The 24,628-nt window shown below is 48.8% G+C and overlaps 1 protein-coding gene across 4 annotated transcripts in view; it reads left to right on the plus strand.

Moving 5' to 3' along the window:
• The window catches only part of LOC130284079 (anterior gradient protein 2-like), a 104,732-nt gene that overhangs the window by 75,447 nt on the left and 4,657 nt on the right, over positions 1–24,628 (plus strand). For 2 of the 4 annotated variants that reach the window (XM_056534055.1, XM_056534058.1), the window contains exons 2-4: positions 21,158–21,331; positions 21,931–21,994; positions 22,402–22,454. In XM_056534055.1, the coding sequence (XP_056390030.1) occupies positions 21,158–21,331; positions 21,931–21,994; positions 22,402–22,454 (291 nt within the window). Of the gene's footprint in view, positions 1–18,318; positions 18,438–19,616; positions 19,736–21,157; positions 21,332–21,930; positions 21,995–22,401; positions 22,455–24,628 lie in introns of those variants that run through there. The other 2 variants (XM_056534056.1, XM_056534057.1) reach the window with 2 other exon arrangements.

The raw sequence follows: 24,628 nt of genomic DNA on the forward strand, positions 1-24,628 counted from the left end.
AGACGATCTGCGTGGGCAACCCGTGAAGACGAAAAATGTGTACAAAAAATTGTTTTGCCAACTGAGGCGCTGAAGGAAGACCAGGAAGAGGGATGAAATGTGCCATCTTGGAGAATCGATCAACGACCACCCAAACAACAGTGTTGCCACGGGATGGGGGTAAGTCTGTAATAAAGTCCATACCAATCAGAGACCAAGGCTGTTCGGGGACAGGCAGAGGATGAAGAAGACCAGCGGGCTTCTGGCGAGGAGTCTTATCCCGGGCACAAACAGTGCAGGCACGTACAAAATCCACAACATCCGTCTCCAGAGTCGGCCACCAATAGAAACGAGAGATGAGTTGCACGGATTTTTTGATACCCGCATGACCTGCGAGATGGGAGGAGTGACCCCATTTGAGGATTCCGAGGCGTTGGCGTGGAGAAACGAAGGTCTTCCCTGGAGGAGTTTGCCTGATGGAGGCTGGAGAAGTGGAGATCAGGCAGTCGGGGAGAATGATGTGTTGCGGAGAGAGCTCTACTTCCGAGGCATCCGAGGAACGAGAGAGAGCATCGGCCCTAATGTTCTTGTCGGCAGGCCGAAAGTGAATTTCAAAATTAAATCGGGCAAAGAACAGAGACCACCTGGCCTGGCGAGGATTCAGCCGTTGGGCAGACTGGAGATAGGAGAGGTTCTTGTGATCGTTGTAAATAATAACTGGAAATCTTGATCCCTCCAACAGATGCCTCCATTCCTCAAGTGCTAATTTAATGGCTAGAAGCTCTCGGTCCCCGATGGAGTAGTTCCTCTCAGCCGGAGAGAAGGTCCTAGAAAAAAACCCACAAGTAACAGCATGCCCGGAAGAATTTTTCTGTAGAAGGACCGCTCCAGCTCCTACAGAGGAGGCATCAACCTCCAATAGGAAGGGTTTAGATGGATCAGGTCTGGAGAGCACGGGAGCCGAAGAAAAGGCAGACTTGAGCTGTTTAAAGGCGTCTTCCGCTTGAGGGGGCCATGACTTAGGATTGGCATTCTTTTTGGTTAAAGCCACGATAGGAGCCACAATGGTGGAAAAATGTGGAATGAATTGTCTGTAATAATTGGCGAACCCCAAAAAACGTTGGATAGCACGAAGTCCGGAGGGGCGTGGCCAATCTAAGACGGCAGAGAGTTTGTCTGGATCCATTTGTAGTCCCTGGCCAGAGACCAAGTATCCTAGGAAAGGAAGAGATTGACATTCAAACAGACATTTTTCCATTTTGGCATAAAGTTGATTGTCACGAAGTCTCTGAAGAACCATGCGGACATGCTGGCGGTGTTCTTCTAGGTTGGCAGAAAAAATCAGGATATCGTCCAGATATACAACAACACAGGAATATAAGAGATCACGAAAGATTTCATTAACAAAGTCTTGGAAGACGGCAGGGGCGTTGCACAGGCCAAAGGGCATGACCAGATACTCAAAGTGTCCATCTCTAGTGTTAAATGCCGTTTTCCATTCATCCCCCTCTCTGATGCGGATGAGATTATAGGCACCTCTTAAGTCCAGTTTGGTAAAGATGTGGGCACCTTGGAGGCGATCAAAGAGTTCAGAGATGAGAGGTAGGGGGTAGCGTTTTTTTACAGTGATTTTATTAAGACCGCGGTAGTCAATGCAAGGACGTAGAGAGCCATCTTTTTTGGACACAAAGAAAAATCCAGCTCCGGCAGGAGAGGAAGATTTGCGGATAAAGCCCTTCTTTAAATTTTCCTGAATATACTCAGACATAGCAAGAGTCTCTGGGACAGAGAGAGGATAAATTCTGCCCCGGGGTGGAGTAGTGCCCGGGAGGAGGTCAATGGGACAGTCATAAGGCCTGTGAGGAGGTAAAGTCTCAGCTTGTTTTTTGCAAAAAAACATCCGCAAAGTCCATATAGGCCTTAGGGAGACCGGTTACAGGAGGCACCACAGGGTTACGGCAGGGAGTACTGGGAACCGGTTTAAGACAGTCCTTGGAACAAGAGGGGCCCCAACTCTTGATCTCCCCAGTGGACCAATCCAGGGTAGGGGAGTGGTGTTGAAGCCAGGGTAGTCCAAGGAGAATTTCGGAAGTGCAATTGGGGAGGACCAAAAACTCAATTTTTTCATGGTGAGGTCCGATGCACATTAGGAGGGGCTCCGTGCGGAAACGTATGGTACAGTCCAATCTTTCATTGTTAACACAATTGATGTAGAGAGGTCTGGCGAGACTGGTCAGCGGGATGTTGAACCTGTTGATGAGAGAGGCCAAAATAAAATTTCCTGCAGATCCGGAATCCAAGAAGGCCATAGTAGAGAAGGAGAAGGTAGAGGCAGATACCCGCACAGGCACAGTAAGACGCGGAGAAGCAGAGTTGACATCAAGGGCTGTCTCACCTTTGTGCGGGGTCAGCGTACGTCTTTCCAGGCGGGGAGGACGGATAGGACAATCCTTCAGGAAGTGTTCGGTACCGGCACAGTACAGACAGAGATTCTCCATGCGGCGTCGTGTCCTCTCTTGAGGTGTCAGGCGAGACCGGTCAACCTGCATAGCCTCCACGGCGGGAGGCACAGGAACGGATTGCAGGGGACCAGAGGAGAGAGGAGCCGGGGAGAAAAAACGCCTTGTGCGAACAAAGTCCATATCCTGGCGGAGCTCCTGACGCCTTTCGGAAAAACGCATGTCAATGCGAGTGGCTAGATGAATGAGTTCATGTAGGTTAGCAGGGATTTCTCGTGCGGCCAGAACATCTTTAATGTTGCTGGATAGGCCTTTTTTAAAGGTCGCGCAGAGGGCCTCATTATTCCAGGATAGTTCTGAAGCAAGAGTACGGAATTGTACGGCGTACTCGCCAACGGAAGAATTACCCTGGACCAGGTTCAACAGGGCAGTCTCAGCAGAAGAGGCTCGGGCAGGTTCCTCAAAGACACTTCGAATTTCCGAGAAGAAGGAGTGTACAGAGGCAGTGACGGGGTCATTGCGGTCCCAGAGCGGTGTAGCCCATGACAGAGCTTTTCCAGACAGAAGGCTGACTACGAAAGCCACCTTAGACCTTTCAGTAGGAAACTGGTCCGACATCATCTCCAAGTGCAGGGAACATTGAGAAAGGAAGCCACGGCAAATTTTAGAGTCCCCATCAAATTTATCCGGCAAGGATAGTCGTAGGCCTGAAGCGGCCACTCGCTGCGGAGGAGGTGCAGGAGCTGGCGGAGGAGATGATTGCTGAAGCTGTGGTAGTAGCTGCTGTAGCATCACGGTCAATTGAGACAGCTGGTGGCCTTGTTGCGCTATCTGTTGTGACTGCTGGGCGACCACCGTGGTGAGGTCGGCGACAACTGGCAGAGGAACTTCAGCGGGATCCATGGCCGGATCTACTGTCACGATGCCGGCTGGCAGGAGGTGGATCCTCTGTGCCAGAGAGGGATTGGCGTGGACCGTGCTAGTGGACCGGTTCTAAGTCACTACTGGTTTTCACCAGAGCCCGCCGCAAAGCGGGATGGTCTTGCTGCGGCGGTAGTGACCAGGTCGTATCCACTAGCAACGGCTCAACCTCTCTGGCTGCTGAAGATAGGCGCGGTACAAGGGAGTAGACAGAAGCAAGGTCGGACGTAGCAGAAGGTCGGGGCAGGCAGCAAGGATCGTAGTCAGGGGCAACGGCAGGAGGTCTGGAACACAGGCTAGGAACACACAAGGAAACGCTTTCACTGGCACAATGGCAACAAGATCCGGCGAGGGAGTGAAGGGGAAGTGAGGTATAAATAGGGAGTGCACAGGTGAACACACTAATTGGAACCACTGCGCCAATCAGCGGCGCAGTGGCCCTTTAAATCGCAGAGACCCGGCGCGCCGGGACAGGACAGACGGAGAGCGAGTCAGGTACGGGAGCCGGGATGCGCATCGCGAGCGGGCGCCACCCGCATCGCGAATCGCATCCCGGCTGGAGACGGTATCGCAGCGCACCGGGTCAGTGGAGCTGCCCGGAGCGCTGCGGTAGCGAGAGTGAAGCGAGCGCTCCAGGGAGGAGCGGGGACCCGGAGCGCTCGGCGTAACAACCACATACAACACCAGCTAGGTACCCCGGCATGCCTGATCAGTCGAACATGCATACGCACAAAATTGTCACCCAAAAACATATCAGACTCCCCGAGTCCTCCAGGAAGGAGACAGGACGGGGGAAGGAGTTCCCCAATCCTCATGGCCCCCGAAAAAAGCCAGCGTGAAAGCTGTGGAGAGCAAAACCAATTCAAAATGCGAGGAACAAACCCGATCCGTAACCACCACCAAACAACGGATAGGAAATCAGGCACCGAACATCAAGGTTGGCGGATGACAAAAAATTTTGTAACAACCGACCAACCCAACAGTTGAAAATAAAAGGCCACCCCCGACTTGCGTCGTGCAGCATCCGCACCCGACACCCCTTTGGAGCGCAGGGACAGCAGGTAATCCAGCGTGACCTCCAGCCTGTCAGGCACCATACCAGAGACATCAAGGCCTCCCTCCAAATCCAACCACTCTGCCACTGATAAGCGAACCAAGGACATCAAGCACTCCCCACGATGTCGAACAGGCTGGCCGGGCACGGGCAACCCTCCAACTCTGCCTGCGGAAGCAGCTGCCGGAACTCCTGCCAAAGAAAATGGGACAAGGCATCAGCAATCTGATTCTCGACCCCAAGGATGTGTTGAACCCTGAAATAAATGTTAAACTCCAAATAGCAAAGCACAAGGCGATGCAATAGGCTGAGCCCTGGGGGAGAGCTGGAAGAAAGAGAGTTAATTGCATTGACAACACCCATATTCTCCTACCAAAAACACACCCGGCGGTTACTCAAATCACACCCACAAAGTTCCACAGCCACCACTTTGGGGGAAAAGTTCCAACAACACCAAATTGCGGCAAAAACCCAAGAATTTCCAAGACTCAGGCCACTCTTCAGCACACCACTGGAAACCAAACAGCACCGAAACCAACCGAACCAGCCACATCCATGAAAGGTGCAAGCTCCCCGTTCGTCGCAACAGGGGACGCAACTGAAAACATTTCCGCCCATTGTAGGACTCCAAAAACCCCAGCCAGACCGAAATGTAGCCTTCAGCGCTCTGGTGACACGGATGCTGTGGCTCAGATGCCGCATACCTTTGGTGGCCAAAGACAACCTACAGGAAAAAACCCTGCCTATAGGCATGATTCTGCTAAATTCAGTAAACCTAGCAATGACTGGAACTGAACCAGGGTCACCTTGTGAGCTCCGAGGAAACCAGACAACAAAGAATGCAGTTTCTCCACCTTGTCAACAGGAAGGCAACCAGAAAGTCAATCTCAATGCCAAGAAACGACAACACCGAACAAAGGCCCACCGTCTTATCCTCAGAAAAAGGAACTCCAAATTGTCCCATAAAATAACAAAAGGTGTCAAGCAAAAAACTACACAAACCAAAATCACCAGGGCCAACAAACAAAATCATCTAAATAATGCGTAACAGACAAAGAACCACTCTCATATCTGACTACCCATTCGAGGAAAGAAAGCCCCCGGAGCGTACAGTATGGGAGGGGGCCCATGACAGGGGGTGTAGGTAGCGACAGAAAGAGGGTTAATATTAGTAGCTGAGGTAGGCAGGATTATGGAGAGGTTAGGGGGAGGAGCCTGTTCAAGCCCGGGAACAACGGCCCGGAAGAGGAGGGCCATCAGGGAGAAGAAATCGTGTGGTGAGGAGGTGCTGGCCTGATGGTCGAGATGGAAGAACTGCTGCTGAGGGTGAGGGCTGCGGCCTTGCTGCGAGGCCCGGGCTGGCTGGAGGAGCAGATGCTGGTGGTCGCTACGGGCTCCGGCACAGGGTTGTCTCCTGGCGCTGGTCCGGGGCCTAGTCCTCGTCCGCAGCGGGCGAGCATGCGCCACTCTGGGGCGCCATCCAGACTCAGCCCCGATGTGGTCCCCCGGGCACAAATACGTCAGGACTCCCCTGCCGGGGGCCCTCCGTCTCCCCCCGACCGCTCTGCTCCGGCAGCGGGAGGTGGGGATGCCGGGAGGACGTCCGGACGGAGTCGGCATTCAGCTGCTGCTGTGAGGGGACGTGCCGCCTCCTCCTCTGCCAGGTCCCGCCGTGATGTGCCTGTGGCGGCGGTGGGCGCAGGCACGGGCCGGCAGGGGGCGGGACTTTCACGTCGTCCGGCCGTGGGAGAGTTGGAGGACCGGTCTGGGTGTTCGCCCCAGGGCTACCGTTACAAGGTCTGGGCTGGAGGCCCTGGACCTTTCCGGGGGCAAGAGACTGTCAGGAGCGGGCAGGAGAGGGGAGCGCTCTGTAGGCTCCTCCTCTGTGGCCACTGGGAGACAGAACGCCGCGGAGGACACCGCACCAGGCAGTCGGCGGTCCCATAATGCTGCTGCGGTGGTTGGTGCGGCCCCCAGGGGTCATGGGGGCCACTCTTCTACAGCTGTGATGGGGTCAAGTCGGGGAAGGATGGAGGGGAGTCCGGCCCCTAGCTCATCTGGCCGTGAGGATGGAGAGCTTTCTGATGACGGGGCGGCGTCCCCAGCCCCTAAGGCTGCTGAAAGTCGGGAGTCAGTGCTTCAGGAGTGGGTCTCCTGCCGGATCTTACCGGGATGCAGCTGCGGGATCCGGTGAGGCTGCGGCCCCTGGCCTCTGTGGATGTGCGACCTGATGAGATGGCGGTGAGCGGACGGCGAGGCATGACTGGAGTTACTACCGCTGGGAGCGCTGCTCCAGAAAGGTTAGGTGTGTGTGATCCCAATTCCAGTGGGGTTGGGGGTTATGATTTACTGCGCGAAGTGCATAGCTTGCTGCTAGGTCGTAGGGGGGGGGAGGGAGGAGGGGTCTCCAGCGGCAGTGTGGGGTGCGCAGGCTTAGCAGGTGGGGTCCGGGGTTGGGCAGGTTAGCGGGGTTGGTGTTGCGGCGGTCCCGCCTGTGGGTGCTGGGGTGGCGGTGGCTGGGGTTGCGTCTTCAGCTGCGGTTGGGGTGGAGGCCCCTTCAGGGGGTGCGGGGGTGGCGGTTTCGGTACCGACTCCCTTTGCCGCTGCGGGGGTGGAGGCGGACAAGCTGGTGGATCGGGTGCGTTTGGCGGACGCGGCTAAAGGGGAGGTGTACGTCTACTTTGAGAGGCCGCTTGGGGCCCATCTGAAAGCGGAGGTACGGGAGCGGATCTGGAAGGGGGAGTATGTGGAGATTTTCTCTCTGCTCCCGCTAGAGAAGTTTAATTTAGACCGGGTGAGGCCTGATGAGTCTAAGAAGGAGGAGGAGGAGCGCCGCAGGTATCGGCTGATACCGAGGACTTTCTCTAATTGGCTGCAGGCTTTCGTGATATTGGCTAGTGTGGTGGGCGAGAAAGATACGACTAGCTGCTCGGCTCTGTTTTGTTACCTTGATTCAATTGGGGAGGCATACAGGGTGTATGGGGGTCATCCGGTGGGACCATAAGGACATCAGCTTGTGGATGCGGCTTATGTCAGGTCCTCGAGGGGGTAGTGGCCAGCAGTCCTTTCGGGACGGGGGGAGTGGGTCCGGCGGGCGGCGCCAGTCGGGGTCAGGCAAGGGGTGCTGCTGGCAGTTTAACGACGGCCAGTGCAAGTTTGGGAGTGAGTGCAAGTTTAAGCATGAATGCTCCGGCTGTGGGAGAGGGCACAGTTTGTCCCGCTGTTTCAAGTGGGGAAAAGGGGAAGGCTGAGCAGAAGAGGGGCGTCGCCAGTGAGGTTGGCAGAGATGCTGAGCTACCTCGCGCGGTACCCAGATAGGCGGGCGGCGGAGTTGTTGGCGGCGGGTTTTGATCAGGGTTTTAGGATTCCGTGCATGCTGATGGGGTTGGGCGGGGGTGGGCGCAATTTGGCGTCTGCCTTGGCGCACCCGGAGGTGGTGCGGTCCAAGTTGCTCAAGGAGGTGGCCTTGGACCGGATGGCTGGCCCCTTTCAGGACTTGCCGTTGCCGGGGTTGCGTCTCTCCCCGCTGGGCTTAGTCCCTAAAAAAGAGGCCAACAAGTTTAGAATGATACACCACCTCTCCCATCCGGAGGGGTCATCTGTTAATGACGGGATCGACCCGACTTTGTGCGCGGTCTCGTATACCTTCTTTGACGCAGCGGTGTCTTGGGTGCGGCGATTGGGTCGTGGGACGCTGAAGGCAAAAATTTATATTGAGTCGGCTTTTCGCCTATTGCCTGTGCATCCCGACAGTTTTCACTTGTTGGGTTGTGTTTGGGAGGGGGAATTTTTCGTTAATATGTGTTTGCCTATGGGGTGTTCGTTTTTTGAAGCGTTTAGCACGTTTTTGGAGTGCATAGTGAAGTCCGAGTCACAGGTGTCGTCGTGTGTTGCATTACCTGGACGATTTCCTGTTTTTGGGTAACAGCTTTGTCTTTGTCTTTGGGTAACAGTTTCTGGGTCGGCTTTGTGTGGGGTGCTGCTACAGACTATGGAGTCGGTGGCGGGGTGTTTTGGGGTTCCGCTGGCACCGGATAAGACAGAGGGCCCGGACACAGCACTCCAATTTTTGGGGATTGTGGTGGACTCGGTCGCAATGGAGTGTAGGCTGCCGGGTGACAAGCTGGGCGAACTCCGGGCTGCAGTGAGTGGGGATTTGCGGGCGCGCAAGGTGCAGCTGCACGAGGTCCAGTCTCTTTTGGGGAGATTGAATTTTGCATTTCGCATCATGCCCATGGGTCGGGTGTTTTGCCGGAGCTTGGTGGGGCCCTCGGCGCGTGTGCGGCGACCGTACCATTTTTTGCGCTTATCGGCAGAGGTTCGGGCGGACCTGGCAGTCTGGCTCGATATATAATGGGAGGTCCATGATGTTGGAACCGGTGGTGTCTAACTGGGATCTGGAGCTTTTCACGGATGCGGCAGGGAGTGTGGGTTTCGGAGCCTATCTGCAAGGACAATGGTGCGTGGGGCGCTGGACGGACGCCTGGCGGGAGTCGGGTTTGGTACGGAACTTGCCACTTCTGGAGCTGTTCCCGATAGTGGTGGCGGTGGTCATTTGGGGAGAGCAGCTGAGGAATCGCAAGGTCTGTTTTCGATGCCACAACCTGGGGGTGATGCAGGCAGTGAATTCGCAATCGGCGGGATCCTCGCCGGTGGTGCGTTTGCTGCGTCAGCTGGTGCTGCGAGGCTTGGAACTCAATGCGCATTTTGTGGTTAGGCATGTGCCAGGTATTCAGAATGACATTGCTGACTCTCTTTCTCGGTTTCAGTGGGACCGGTTTCGGGAGTTGGTGCCGAAAGCGGCGGCGGAAGGTGTGGCCTGCCCAGAGTGGATTTGGAGCGTGGTCTGACTGTGGCATTCACTTTGCTTTGCTTCGCCGGTCAGTGTGTTCGGACACTTGGGCTGGCTACAGCAGGGGCTGGACGGAGTGGGAGTCCTTAGTGGCTGAGGTGGGGGCGCCGGCCAACTCTGCGGGATGGGAGGTGCTGGTGCTTTACTTTGTGGGCAAGTTGTTCGGTTCGTTGGTGTCTCCCTCGGGGCTGGGTAAGCGTTTGGCAGCATTGGCCTTTTGGTTCAAATTGAGGGGTTTGCAGGACTGGACGAAGTCCTTCCTGGTACGTCAGGCTGCTAGGGGCTATAGGAGAGGGGCGATAGGGCGGGATAGGAGGAGGCCGGTCTCTCTCCCGTTGTTAACTAGCTTGTGGGGGGTTCTTGGGGATATTTGTTGTTCAGTTTACGGGTCTGGGTTGTTTTGTGTGGCGTTTGTGTTAGCTTTTTCGGGGCTTTCCGTATCTCCGAGCTGGTATCACCCAGCAGGAGTCGTGCCGGGGGTTTGTCAGTGGAGGATGTGGTCTTGGCTGGGTCCGTGGTGGAATATGTGGTACGGCGCTCCAAGACGGATCAGTTGGGGAGGGGTGTGACAGTGCACTTGGTGGGGTTGCCTGGGTCTGCGGTATGTCCGGTGTCATGTTTGAGGGATTTTCTTGCGCGACGGACGGTGGGGGCGGGGCCCTTGTTGGTGCACGAGGACGTATCCTTTTTGTCCCGTTTCCAATTTGTGCAGGTCTTTCGCAAATGCTTGGGGGTGTTGGGTCAAGCCCCTGAGGAATTTTGCACGCACTCGTTTTGTATTGGGGCGGCTACGGAGGCATCCCGTTGGGGGCTGGCGCCGGACGTCATCCGGCGAATCGGGAGGTGGGAGTCACAGCGCTTCCTGTTGTATGTCCGTCCTGTCCTGTTATGAGGGGATGCGTGTTGGTTGGGCGGGGGGTTGTTATAGGGGATGTTTTTGGTCTGGCTGCAGGGTGTGTATGTTGATTGTGTGCCTTGGATTTTGTCTTACAGATCCAGGTCTCTGCCTAGTATAGCGGGGCACTCTTACGTGCAGAGGGGTGGCGAGCGGGCCCTGGTGAGGATGAGCGGGCGTCAGCTGGGCTTTGGTAGGGAGGTGGCTCAGGTGCGGTGGTTGGGGTGTGGGGGGCTCCTCTGGTCGGAACTGCTCCTGTTCCTAATTCATATGTGGAGGTGGATCGGCCTCCGGATGTACTCGTGATCCACGCTGGGGGTAACGGCCTGGCGCTTCGCCCCTCCCGTGTGTTGCTTTGGGACATTAAACTGGACCTGCTGCAGCTCTGGTCCTCGTTCCCGGGTCTGTTGATTGTGTGGTCGGATATGGTGGCGAGGGCGAAGTGGAGGAGGGCGTGCTCCGTGAGGAAGGTTAATGGAGCCAGGGCGCAGGTTAATAAGGGTGTCGGGAAGTTCGTTGCCAGGAATGGTGGGTTTGTGGTGCGCCATGTTGCGCTGGAGGGGCCGGCACATGACTTTATTGACAGGGATGGGGTTCATCTTACCGATATGGGGATGGACTTGTGGAATCTTTTCATTAGGGAGGGGGTTGAGAAAGCGGTGGCGTTGTGGAGGAGCGGCCGGGTGTAAGGGGTCACGTCCGGCCGCTATGGCGTGAGCTGGAAGAGGATTTGGAGGCATGCTGGAAGGGTGGTGGAGGTCCTGGTAATAAGGGCCGGGGGGGGGAGCTGGGTTGGGAGCCAGCTAATCATAGGGGTCCCTGGCGGAAGGGACCGGTGGTCTCCGAAGGTGGTGCCCTTGGGTCAGTTGCTGGTCGACTGAGGGCAAAGTAGGAGACCAGGTCTGGAAGAGAAGCTGCCTTCAGGTCCCCTTCCAGAATGAGCAGGTTTGGGGATATTTGGTTGGGAGGGTATGTTAACCCTGATTGGTGGGTAAATAATGTTTATATTGTTATTTATTATATTTATATTGGAAGTTATTTATATGTTTATATATTTTGATATGGTTAAATAAAAGTTAGCTCCGCTGTGGCCTTTGCACCACATTTTGTGTCAGTAATCATTGAGGTAATGTTAGAAAGAAGGGGTGGGGGATAAAAAGTGGGGTGGTTTGGGTGCATCAGTTGCGGAACTCTACGCTCCCCTAGTCAAGAACCAAACAGCTCAAAGCTGCTTGAGGCAAAAAGCCGCCTCCACATCAGACTTGGTCAGCAATGCCCCTCTACCCGCGTTCTGCACCAAATCTACAGCCCTATCAAACGACATGTATTGTACAGAAGAATCCTCTTCTGGAATATCGTCGTTGACCGATGAACCCATAGGGTGAGACAAATGGTGAATCAAACAAAACTTTCTCGCCTCCTTCTTAGGCACCAAACTCAAGGGCGAAACCCTGAGATTCGGGAAAGGAGGAGACAGGAAAGGACCCTCCATCCTGCCCTTAGACACCTCTTGTGCCAACTTATCCCGCAAGACATCTGGATGATCCCTAGCGGACTTGAGATTGGGAGCAAAACGGGGAGAACTATCAAACAAAAAGGGGATCAAAAAAGCCAAGAGAAAACCCAAAACGTAATTGGGCGGCTGCCTCCTTGTTAGAGGTCGAGCCACGGCCCCATCACGACTGCGCTCACCGAGGTCCTTCTGGTCACCTCGGGCAGGGAGCTTTCCAGGCAATTTAGAGGCGGGGTGCACTTGACCGCAGCATGAGTACCCCTGCAGGAGGAGCACTCATGTTTATATTTGCACGACCCGAAAAAACGCCAGTGGCCCTCATTGAAAAGCCAGCATGCCCCCGGGCGTTGAATGGCCACTGAGCTAGGCCCGGACCCTTGTCCTGCCGCAGCGGCCCCGGGTTGAAAGGGCACCTGTTTAGGGGAAAACATCAGCCTAAGCCAAACATCAGTCACTTTCACACCCCACCCCATATCCGGTTGAAGGGCCAGATGCCTCCTGAACTCTTTGTGGTACCTCCACCACGCGGAACCCCCGTGGGACTTGTATGACGAGTAAATCATATCCTGATATATAAACATTTCCGAACAGCGCTCAGGATGCCTCTGGCTCATCGCACACCCCAGCACGTGAAACGCTTGCAACCAATTTGACATAGTTTTCGCAAACTTTGGTTTACAGTCAAAAGACCGCCCACCCTAGGCCTTGTGTTCCTTATCCACAGTATGCTGATCCATTGAAACAAGGGACCAGATATCCACATAAGCATTCTCCCAGATTTTACCCTTAATCTCATCAGACAGATGGGCACCTAAAGGGCTAACACCACAAAAGAACGTATGCTTGAGGACACTAGCCCTGGGGGAAGGGGAGGAGGGGGGGACCAAACCAGCCGACCCAGTCGAGGACAACTGATCGGCCAAAGCCCTAAGGGCAGGCACTAACGTAGAACCCACCCCAGCACCCCAAGCCCCGGAATAGGTACACTCACCGGTCCCAGAAGAAGTAGAACGTACAACCACAGGAGGAACAACTTCACCAATGCCAGTGGTGTGGGGCATAAGCGCACCAGAAGCCACCTGTCCATGGGAACTTGGCCGTCACCGGAATGGCGCCTGGAACTCTGTCCAGATGACACAGAGGAGCTGGAAGATCCTGAAAAGGAGGAGGGAGACCTCAAGCGGGAAGACCTGGAACGCCTGCTCCTGCTGGAGGAGCGGGATGCCCTGAAGACCACCTGCGCCACCTCCTAGAGCCAGAGCAGAAGCGGCTACGTCTATGCCCCCCCCCCCCCCGGCCCTAGAGGGGGAAGAGCAGCAGCTACCACCGTGGGAGCACTCCCTGCTTCTCCATGCTGTTGGAGGCTAAGTAGGAAGAAGTGCAGCAGCAGCTGGCGCAGCACGGGAGGCAGGAGGGATGGGAAGGGGAGGAAGAGGCAGGGGGCGCAAAAATATAGAAGAGCCAGAGTCCGCAGTGGCCTCCAGAGGGGCCGCAACCTCCGGAGACAGAGGAAAATGTAAGGGAGAGGTGGCGGGGGGAGGATCCTGCACTGTCGCATCATCCACAGGCACAGTGCCAGGCCCCCATGACGGAAACACCGCTGACTCACTGGAGGAGCCGGAACTTACGTGCGCTCCCATGATGGTGGCTGAGGGGAAGTGAGGAGAAGTGGCGGGTGGAAGGAAGATCGGGGGTGGCTGTGGCTGTGCAGTGGCTCCAGCAGACGCTCCACGTGACCGGCCATGTGGTGAGGGGGAAGGAGCACTGGGGCTAAGATGGGAGGGAGGGCGGGACTGACAAGAGGACTGCCTGCCTCCTGACACTGAAGCTACAGCTGCGGGTATGAGGGGAGGCCAGCTCAGCTAACAAGCGAGCAAAACAGCCCTCACCCTCCTGTTCCACCCGAGCCCTGATCTGGGAAGCCAAATCCATACCTATCGGCAGCAGCAGCACCAAAAGGCCAAAGCTCGGGGTCCTGGGCAGATTGAGGGGGGAAGGGAGGCGCCACAGCTATAATATACCCAGGGGAGGGGCCCCAAAACCCAGGAAACTATTAACACCCTGATAGGCGCACTCCCCCCCCCCCCCCCCCCCCCCACCATTGGGACATACCACTGCTGTTGCTGGGCAGATTTTACAGGTGGGGAGGAGGTTAAACCAATACCTACATTTTACTTAACCCCTTCACTGCTCTCCAGTCAGGGGGCAAGCTAGTTAGGCACAGCTTGCCCCACAAACAGGGCACCTGCTGTTAATGAGTGCTTAGGAGCACAGTTAGATTTTCATTTCACGGCATACCACGGTTTTAGGTCTGGTCAGAAAACCGGATACGTGGCAAAAATGAGTGGGCCGGTTCCCGTAAGCTCAAAACGTATTGTGAATGCAGCCTCAAACAGTCCTGGAAAACCCCTTGAAACTTTTTTCATATTTTATTTTATTTTTTATTTTTGCTGAATAACTGAAGTGACTTGCTTAACATGAATAAAGTAATGTGAATTAAGCCAAGCAAAGCATCAAATAATGTTCCTCTTTGAATGGTATTATTGTAATATACATAAACATAAGTCAATATTTATTGTGTCACTCTACGAGGTAGACAAGATGTTTTAGTTTGCTTTATGTACTTTCTAATACCACTTCCTTTTTACAAACATAATATGTATTTGGCTAAAAAACAGGAGGGATGTGACACCCATAGGAAGTGCTATTAAAATGTAACTTTTATTGGTATAGTATAAAAAAACACCAAAAATTATATAATAGTGACGCGAGTAAAAAATCAGTATTAAATCTAAATGTATCGATAGTATATGCCCAACGCGTTTCCACTGCTTTCAGCAGCTTCCTCAGGGGTCAGTGTTGATACAGACACTAATCTCCTATTGCCAAGGAGCAAATACAGGGTCAGTAGAACATAGTAAGACACATGGCAAAGGCACTCCTCTATTTAGCTGTACTATTGTGGCCAACGTTTAGGTTTCTTTTGGCCCCACATTATGCAGTGTACACAATAAACAAGAGTGTATAAAAATACTTAGCAGACTGATCAATCTCCCCACTAGACCACCGTTTGAAATGTCCGCATGCCTAGCCTGGATATGTGCCTGAGCGCTACCTACGGTGGTAGGGAGCCAAACTGTAGGCTTCCGGCGTATTTGGCTAAGCCAGCTGAAAACAACTGCATTTGTTTTTTCTATTTATGTGTAGTCTCATCATATTAAAGAAATTATTCAGTAGAGGAAAAACATAGCTACTATCTTCTAAAAACTGTGCGACACCTGTCCTCAGGTTGTGTGTGGTATTACAACTTGGCTGCATTCACTTTAATGAAACCACACTGAAAACGAGAGTGGCGCTGTTTTTGGAATAAACCAGCTATGCTTTGTCGGTTTAAGGTTAGGTTCAGACTACGGAATTTCCACCTGCAATTCCGCTTTGAAATTGCAGGCAGAAATTCCGCTTGCTAAAATGTATAGTGTAGGGAATGGGTTTCCGTTCACAAATTCACACTTCGGAATTTGTGAAGCGGAATTTGTGAACGGAAAATGTGCTTAGAAATTTCCACCTGAAGAATGGCGTTGCTCTTTCTTCAGGCAGAAATACTCGCGAACACATTGCAGTCTATTGGAGACTGCAGTGTCCGCGCAGTCCTAGCACCGACTGATTCAGTCGGCGCTGGCCGCACTCCGAATCTCCGGGTGGAAATTTTCTGCCCGGAGATTCCGTAGTCTGAACCTAGCCTAACAGGTGGCTTTCGCATGGTGGCTTTGTCCAACACCACATATGGAGGTGTTGGATGACCCTATCTATGGCCCTCTATGAGCCAAAGATTAAATTCTTTGTGAGTGTGATTCTAGACTCCATTGAAATAGTTGAGGTTACTAAACCATCCCAAGGTGATCTTGCTTTCGCTTCCTAGGAGAGTCTCTGGTTTCATGAAGCAACATTCTTTTCTAAATCTATGGAAGTTTTCATTATCTCGATGTACAACACAAAATCTAGGTTTCTATACATATGGCAAATACAGATTCTTCATATCAAATGTTGTAATTTCTGATAACACATGATATGTAGTGTGAAGAACTAGAACAGGTCCAATAAGTAATTCATTTGATTCTCAGTTCTATTATGTAAAATTCAGTCTGGTCTTTTGTTGAGGTTTTGTTAGCAACCCACCAGTTAATCCCCCATGCCTACTACCCACACCTGATAGATAAAATCATGTGTTTAAATGCTAAATCCCTTCTGTGCATGCACAAGAATAGGAAATAGTGTTATCAGCCTAATGGATCTAATCAGCTCCTCTAAGTTTTTATCTTTTAGGTCTTTACTGTCAATTATTTTCTCTCAAATGTTCAATCCAAGCTCTAGCTGTCAAAGCACAAGCAAATCCCCATAGCAAACCTCTCCTGCTCTGGTCAGTTCCTGAGACAGACAGAGGTGGAAGCAGAGAGCACTGTGGTCATACTGGAAAGAACTACACAACTTCCTCTGGAGAATACAGCAGTTGATAAGTACTGGAAGGATTAAGATTTTTAAATAGAAGTAAATTACAAATCTGTATAACTTTCTAGAACCAGAGTGCTTAGGTATACTCCAAGGCTATGTTCACCCTGCGGAATGTCCGCACAGAAAACCTCCGTGCAGACATTCTGCAAACTGCTAGGACCGCACGAGAATGTGCCATCTCATAGACAGCTATGCATTTCGTTTCGAGTCTGCAGAAAGAATGGACATGTTCAGACTTTCCAAAATCGGACTCTCTCTAACATCTGGCTCAGAAACTCTGCACAGTGCAGAAGATTCCCATTGAATTCAATGGGACTCTGCTGCTCTGGAATCTCCTTGCAGAATTCCAATGTAGAATTCCACAAGGAAATTCCAAGGTGTGAACATAGCCTAAGGGTACTTTCACACGTTCTGAACTCTCAGTGCATTTTCTTGCTGCAAGTGTCACTAACTTTCACTTCAACACCCATTGAAGTGTATGGTGGCCAAACTGGCAGCAGTTTCCCACAGCAGGAAATCCGCTGAGGCTATTAATGTGTACCCAAACAAGGTGTAGGCACTTTTCTGTGACCGACTATGTCTGCATAGCAGAAGAGGAGAGATGTTGCTCTGGCTTTAGCCAGACTCAGACAGCATCTAGGAAGAGAGTGTTAACAAGGAGCTCTTTCCTCTTGTCTTTCTGGAAACATCTGCTGACTAGGAAGCATGTCACTGACCAATAGATCTCTCTGATACAGATATTTAACCCTTACATAGTTGTGATACCTCAGTGTGTTATAATGGCAGTGTAATACATAAAAACAGTTATGCAAGTGAACTCACAATACCCCAAATGCAGATTTTGGCCATTAGGAAATGGTTTCCTCATCCACACAACATTTACTTATATTTTGATACTGGGACGTAGGTACCAGGACACTGCATATGGGCAAATTATGATAGGAACCCAGTCTTAGGCTGTGATTACATGATGCAATGCTATGATTTTGCTGTGGGTGAGAGTGTTTTTCCTCCAAGTACTTTGTGCCAACGTATAATGCCATGTCAGGTGTTAAATGTGAAATTTATTCTCCATTAGAAACAACGCTTCCTTTTACTTTCACTATACTGCATGCATAAGAAGTTTTTTCCTACTGGTTTTGGCCTCTGACATGGAAAAATACTCTGTACGCTGTATAAGTAGGCACCTCTATAAGAACCCTATCACAGCTCCGTACAACATGGAGTTATAATGTGCATGCATGCATAAGACGAGCTATAATGTGCATGCATGCATGCATAAGACGAGCTATAATGTGCATGCATGCATAAGACGAGATATTATGTGCATGCATGCATAAGACAAGCTAAAATGTGCATGCATAAGACGAGCTATAATGGACATGCATGAATAAGATGAGTGCTAATGTGCATGCATGCAAAATACAATCTATAATGTGCATGCATGCATAATATGAGCTATAATGTGCATGTATAAGACGAGCTATAATGGGCATGCATGCATAAGATGAGCTCTAATGTGCATGCATAAGACAATCTATAATGTGCATGCATAAGACAAGCTATCATGTGCATGCATAAGACAAGCTATCATGTGCATGCATGCATAAGACAAGCTATAATGTGCATGCATAAGACAAGCTATAATGTGCATGCATGCATGCGACAAGCTATAATGTGCATGCATGCATAAGACAAGCTATAATGTGCATGCATGCATAAGACCTATAGTCATGTTCCAAAAGAGGGGAGGGACACAAACTTATTATTTGCTCAAAGTGAAAAAAGCCAAACTGTAGCTGTGGGTTTTGGTGAAATTGTGAAAAAAAACAAACAAACAAAAAAAAAAAAAAAACCATATAAAACTATCTCTGTTTAATCACCTAAATTGATAATTATCAATTGATTATTCATTATTTTACTTGAGTTAATGTAACTGGTTCACAGTCTGTATCTTCTATCAGTATAGTAAATCTGTCTATCTAATTTGGCTTAAAAGAGACTAAAAAGATTAATTTAGCAGCTTTAAACCCAGAGTAATTGGAAAATAAGCAACTTCCCACCGTCTGCCCACACTTCTCTTTCTCTCAACCTTTCTAGTAACCTACTATTAAGCCTCTGCCACATTGAGAACTGCTTTATCTGACAACTTTATCTGCATCCTGGTCCCTGAGCCTAAAATGACTGTACTTACAGCTCAGTCAAATGGAGCCGTGTGCTCCACCCAACCCAGCAGCTTCCTTCAATGCACAAAGGTACAAAGAGAAAGAAACAAAGTGAAAGAAAATGTTATACGACATGTGTGTAAAGGCAGGGAATCGATATAACCAGGGTCACTATTATTTCAATGTATGTGCTACTGAACTAAGTAGAAACACCTATTGCATTTTTATGGCAGTTGTTACAATTAACCTTAGTATTGCACCAAAAAAGTTATCTGGGTATGAGGGTTTATAGGTAGAAGATATTGGCACACCCCCCCCCCCCCCCCGACGTTTCGCCGGCCGTGACCGGCTTTATCAAGGGTCGCTTTGACCCTTGATAAAGCCGGTCACGGTCGGCGAAACGTTGGGGGGTGCCAATATATGGCATTTTAATCATCAGCCTAGGGACCAGAGAACATAATACTAATGCAGGGATTGGAGGCAGGAATTTAACTCATGAGTGGAGGAAAACATACAATATGGAGACTACCCAATCATACTATAGAGAGAAAGAGGAATATATATTCCAGGAAATCTAATCCCTGACTGTGTTTTTAAAGCACATAATTTATTTTTTCTCCCCATTGTAAATACTTTTAATAAAGAAATAATAAAGATACAAGTTTTAACATTATAGGGTTCCCAAGTTTTGGGAAATCAGTCCCATGAAGGCTTAAGCCCTCATGGGAAATTGGATATATTTTTGGTATAAACCCTGGGAAACCCTTTGGATAAGTTAGATTATTATTTTTTTATGAAATAGTCATAAATCAATAAGTTTATGTTGCGAATTGCTATCTAGCCCTATTAGCAACCCTAAAGATTTGTAGATGGATACATGTGATGACCTGAAATACTGTCCATTGATAATGACCTGAATACCCAATGTGATGGTGTTAACCTCATGGCACTGGAGGCACCTGCCTAGCAGCAGGTGTATTTTATTTGTAATACTAATGGATGAAAAGTGCAAGAATACATTCTTGATGCCATATCTCCTTGAATCTTGTTAATCTCACAACCACTGTACCCATCAGCCAATAAGTGTAGGACACATCCAGGACAGAGAACCAGGCCGGGTGTGTCCCCTGCATATCTGAACTAGACAAACAATAGCAACCTGAAAAAAAAAAAAAAAGAGAAAGGTGTGATGGGGGCAGTTCTTTGCTAGAACTGATCTCTGGGTTGGGTCAGTCTACTCCAGGGATCAGGACATCCTGGTTCTAAAGCTGACGTTGAATTCTGGCAGCCTGCTCTCCTAGGACTATAAATAGGTCCTCATCTCACAGCTACAGCACTCATCATCCAGGTGCCCTCCTGACATTACCAGAAAAGGTACATAGCCACAGGTAAGTGACTGCAGGACCCATATACTATACAGGTGACCTACCAGACAACAATATAGCTGTTGCTTGCGTTCTGCATTTATTCCTTTTGTATAGTGTATAATTATATATTGGAGTCTATTAACATGAACTTAGTATCCGCAGGGCAGGAAATAGTCAGGGAGAGTGTACAAGTAATTGTTATATGGTTTGTCTAGTGATAGAGGAAACAATTCACAAAAGGATTAGCTTTTATTTCAAAATCTATATTATATATGTAAATATATAGATTTTTTTCTTTTTTAGGAAATAAGATTGCATTTATTATAGGAGTTAAACCCACTAGACCAGTGGTCTTCAACCTGCGGACCTCCAGAAGTTGCAAAACTACAACTCCCAGCATGCCCGGACAGACGTTGGCTGTCCGGGCATGCTGGGAGTTGTAGTTTTGCAACCTCTGGTGGTCCGCAGGTTGACGACCACTGCACTAGACGATAATATATACATAAGATAATAAGGTGACATTATGGCCATTTTCACACTGCAATGGTTTGGTCAGTATTTTAAAGGGGTACTCCCCTTTTTAAATCAACTGGTGCCAGAAAGTTAAACAGATTTGTAAATCACTTCTATTAAAAAAAAATCTTAATCCTTCCAGTACTTTTTAGGGGCTGTATACTAAAGAGCAATTCAAAAAAGAAATGCATTTCCTCTGATGTCCTGACCACAGTGCTCTCTGCTGACCTCTGCTGTCCATTTTAGGAACTGTCCAGAACAGGAGAAAATCCCCATAGCAAACATATGCTGCTCTGGACAGTTTCTAAAATGGACAGCCGAGGTCAGCAGAGAGCACTGTGGTCATGACCTCAAAGGAAATGCATTTCTTTTTTGGATTTCTCTTTAGTATACAGCCCCAAAAAAGTACTGGAAGGATCAAGATTTTTTAATAGAAGTGATTTACAAATCTGTTTAACTTTCTGGCACCAGTTGATTTAAAAAAAAAAAAGTTTTCCACGGGAGTACCCCTTTAATTCAACATTACTTATCAGCTACTCTTGTATAGACATATGAACTTCCAAAGGTCCCTGATCCATAATACTATGTCCTGCAAAATAAAGGCATCCTCAAAATGAGGGCTTTTATAGTTGAGACATCAGAAAAGATTCAAAACATGGTTATCTATCATCTGCCAAAGTTTAGGATTCTTGCAGTCACACGATTTTTTCAAATGGCAGCAACATATATGTATTGTAACACGCCATCTTATCAGGAACAAGGAAATGTAAGATTACTGGAAGACTGATAGCTTATGTATTTGTCTATTTAGATTTGCAGTTCACAGCGCATTATTTGCACATCTGTACGTGTCAAATACCGTAATTTGTTCTGCAATATTATGTGTCCATTGTGGTTTTTGTGTAATAAGTAATATACTTTCTCTTGCAGACACCATGCAGCCCAACCTGTTTGTTTGTTGCCTCATTCTCCTCTGCACAGCGCTGGGAGAGGCAGCTACAAGGAAGCCAAAAAAGCAGCCAGCACCCGATTCCAACACCACAGCCAAACCTGATCCCGAACCTAAAGAGGCCCCTGTCACTCAACCCAAAACCCTTGCAAGAGGCAAGTGTCTGAGGAGGGGGTGTCACAGTCTTTGTATTGTACAGCTATAATAAATTATTTAAAGGGGTATTCCAGGAAAAAACTTTTTTATATATATCAACTGGCTCCAAAAAGTTTTACAGATTTGTAAATTACTTCTATTAAAAAATCTTAATCCTTTCAGTACTTATGAGCTGATGAAGTTGAGTAGTTCTTTTCTGTTTAAGTCCTCTCTGATGACACGTGTCTCGGGAACCACCCAGTTTAGAAGCAAATCCCTATAGCAAACCTCTTCTACTCTGTGCAGTTCCCGAGACAAGCAGAGATGTCAGCAGAGAGCACTGATGCCAGACAGAAAGCAACAACTCAAATTCAGCAGCTGATAATTATTGGAAGGATTAAGATTTTTTAATAGAAGTAATTTACAAATTTGTTTAACTTTCTGGAGCCAGTTGATATATAAAAAAAACAGTTTTTTTCCTGGAATACCCCTTTAATTCTATAAAAAAAAATTAATAAAAAAAAAGCAGGTACTATAATTCATCAAGAAATGGAGGACAGGACAATACAGTTAATTTTCAATCCCATTTTACATGACAATTTGTATTTCTTGTTTGCAGGCTGGGGTGAAAGCATTCTCTGGGCCCAGACCTATGAAGAAGCATTGGCCAAGTCTAGGGACACGTAAGTACATAAAATGCAGAACTAACTAATATTATGGTATTGCCTTTATCTTAAAGGGGTACTCCGCTGCTCAGCGTTTGGAACAAACTGTTCTGAACGCTGGAGCTGGGAGCTCGTGATGTCATAGCCCCGCCCCCTCAATACAAGTCTATGGGAGGGGGCATGACATTGTCACGCCCCCTCCCATAGACTTGCATTGAGGGGGAGGGGTGTGACGTCATGAGGGGGCGGGGCTATGACTTCACGAGCTCCCGGCGCCAGCTCCAGAGTTTGGAACAGTTGATTTTTCGTTTTCTATAAATATACATATATATATATATATATATATATACATATACATATATTTTTATTTAAAATAACATCTTCTGGTTTCTAAGCATTTACGCTCTGTCACATTCCCTTTGCAGAAGGAAACCTCTTATGGTGATTCATCACTTGGAAGACTGCCCCTTTAGCCAAGGTAATCCAGATTCCAGATGAGTCAATGTAAAAATAATTGATATATATATATATGAAAGTTCAGGAACATGTCATGAATTACTACTTGTTACTTCACATTTCATTTTCCAATTAAAGCTTTTCCCTTACCATTTTAAGTTGAAACTTCACATTTGATTTATACATTGTATATACTTATATAGTTATTTTCCTTTTACTCATTCTTTTGCTTGCTTTAAAGAGTACCTCACATGATCTTGTTACATTGTAAAATCCTCCCAGTTCACTGCCCCCTTCATGATAAACCACCCCCTGCCTTTATTTTTATTATTATTTTTTAGTTTTCTACCTTGATATTGCTCTGTATTCTCTGCTCAGTCTCCTTCAGATTCACAGACTGAAATGGGCGTTCCCCATTATCTGAAGCCATACAGGGGAGAACTTCCTCCCTCACTCTGCTACACACAGCCCAGAGCAGTTCAGTGTGAGATGAGCTATGATGATTGTCTAAGGCTGCAGCCCCCCCCACCCCCCCCCCCCCCCCCCAACGTAGGAGTGCAATAGCAAAAAATAATTTTGATGAGAATGCCCATTTAAATTTGTGCAGTATAGCAAAAATGTGTTTGCTGCATGGAAACTCAAAATAAAACTGCTGTTGACAGATCCTGGTTGCTTATGGCTTATGTAACTTTATACACCCTACAGATCAGCTAATTACATTATCTATTATTACGTTTATAATATCTAGTATTTGCTATTGACGGTTGACAGTAGCATAAAATTATGCCTCAAAGTACTAAATAACAAACATAGCAATAATGGACCGGAACAGCAGCTTACTGAAAGATTCCAAGTAACAATAAAAATGTACAGGATATATATAATGGGTTTTACATTTCTTAGCTATGTAGACATTGTAAATGATAGGTGGAGCTTTACTTTTTGTTAAATTTCAGATTATGGGTGCAAATGAAACAAAGAGATCTAAGGTGTCTTGTTGCTGGGATTCCAGCCAGTGTAGGGAAATATAATACAGTATTAAATTCTGGCCATTTAAATGAATTGCCGCCTATGTAATGGATTGCTGGGTCTGTGAGTGAGAGCAGCTCTCTGGTAGTGACTCTGCACTTTGGCTTATTGAGAGTCCCTTTTTCTTTAGGTGGTATTACACAGGCCGAACCATGCACTATAGGAGTGCCAATCCAGTATAATAGCACTTATTTAAAGGGGTTCTCCAGGTGCTGCGGGAGATCGCAGGGGGCCCCAGCAGCGGTATCCCTGTGATCAGACATCTTATCCCCTATCCAAAGAATAGGGGATAAGATGTCTGATCGCAGGGATCCCGCTGCTGGCGCCCCCTGCGATCTCCCGCAGCACCTGGTGCTCTAAACAAACACCAGGTTTCTGCGCCAGTGGTCGAGACGTCACGGCCTCACCCCCTCCTGACATCATGTCACGCCCCCTCCATTCATGTCTATGGGAGGGGGCGTGTTGGAAGTCACACACCCTCCCATAGACATGGAGAGGGCGTGGCATGATGTCACAAGGGGGAGTGGCCGTGACATCACGATCACGGCCTCCGGCTCAGAGCGTTCTGAACAAAATGTTCAGAACACTGGTGCCCCGGAGTACCCCTTTAAAGAGCCTATAACATAACTCAACAATCGTGTGGGTATATCCTTGGGAATGGTTGCTGGATTGTTCACACAACTCTTTATTCCATCGTTGTTTGCTACACTTTCCCTATTACATGAGATGTGCAGCATACAAATGATAATTTTTAACTAGATTAAAAGAGGCAGTCATCGAACGAATTAACATTTGCTGTTTGGTTAATAGTCTCCCCATGTAATAGGGCTTTTATACGTCTTAATTGAGAATATGGAAAGGGTTTGCCATTGTAAGACAGCACCTTTATCATAATCAGGTTGACAGGGTGGGATTTATAGGAGATCAGAAAAACATCAGTTAAAACAAATCATCATATTAGTCCTCTAAAGTGTTAAGACATCATAGCAGTCATTGATAAAACAGACGTTACACAAATTAGGATCAATAAGGGGCCCGATCTGTTCAGTACACCCCGAACTATTTCATCTACAACTTATAATAAATGCTGAGCACATTACAGCCTCTTGTACATATGTACACATTGAATGTCTACTTACTTTCCCTATAAAAAACAAAACAAAAAAA

This window comes from Hyla sarda, chromosome 8 (genome assembly GCF_029499605.1).
Source record: "Hyla sarda isolate aHylSar1 chromosome 8, aHylSar1.hap1, whole genome shotgun sequence".
NCBI classification, from domain to species: domain Eukaryota; kingdom Metazoa; phylum Chordata; class Amphibia; order Anura; family Hylidae; genus Hyla; species Hyla sarda.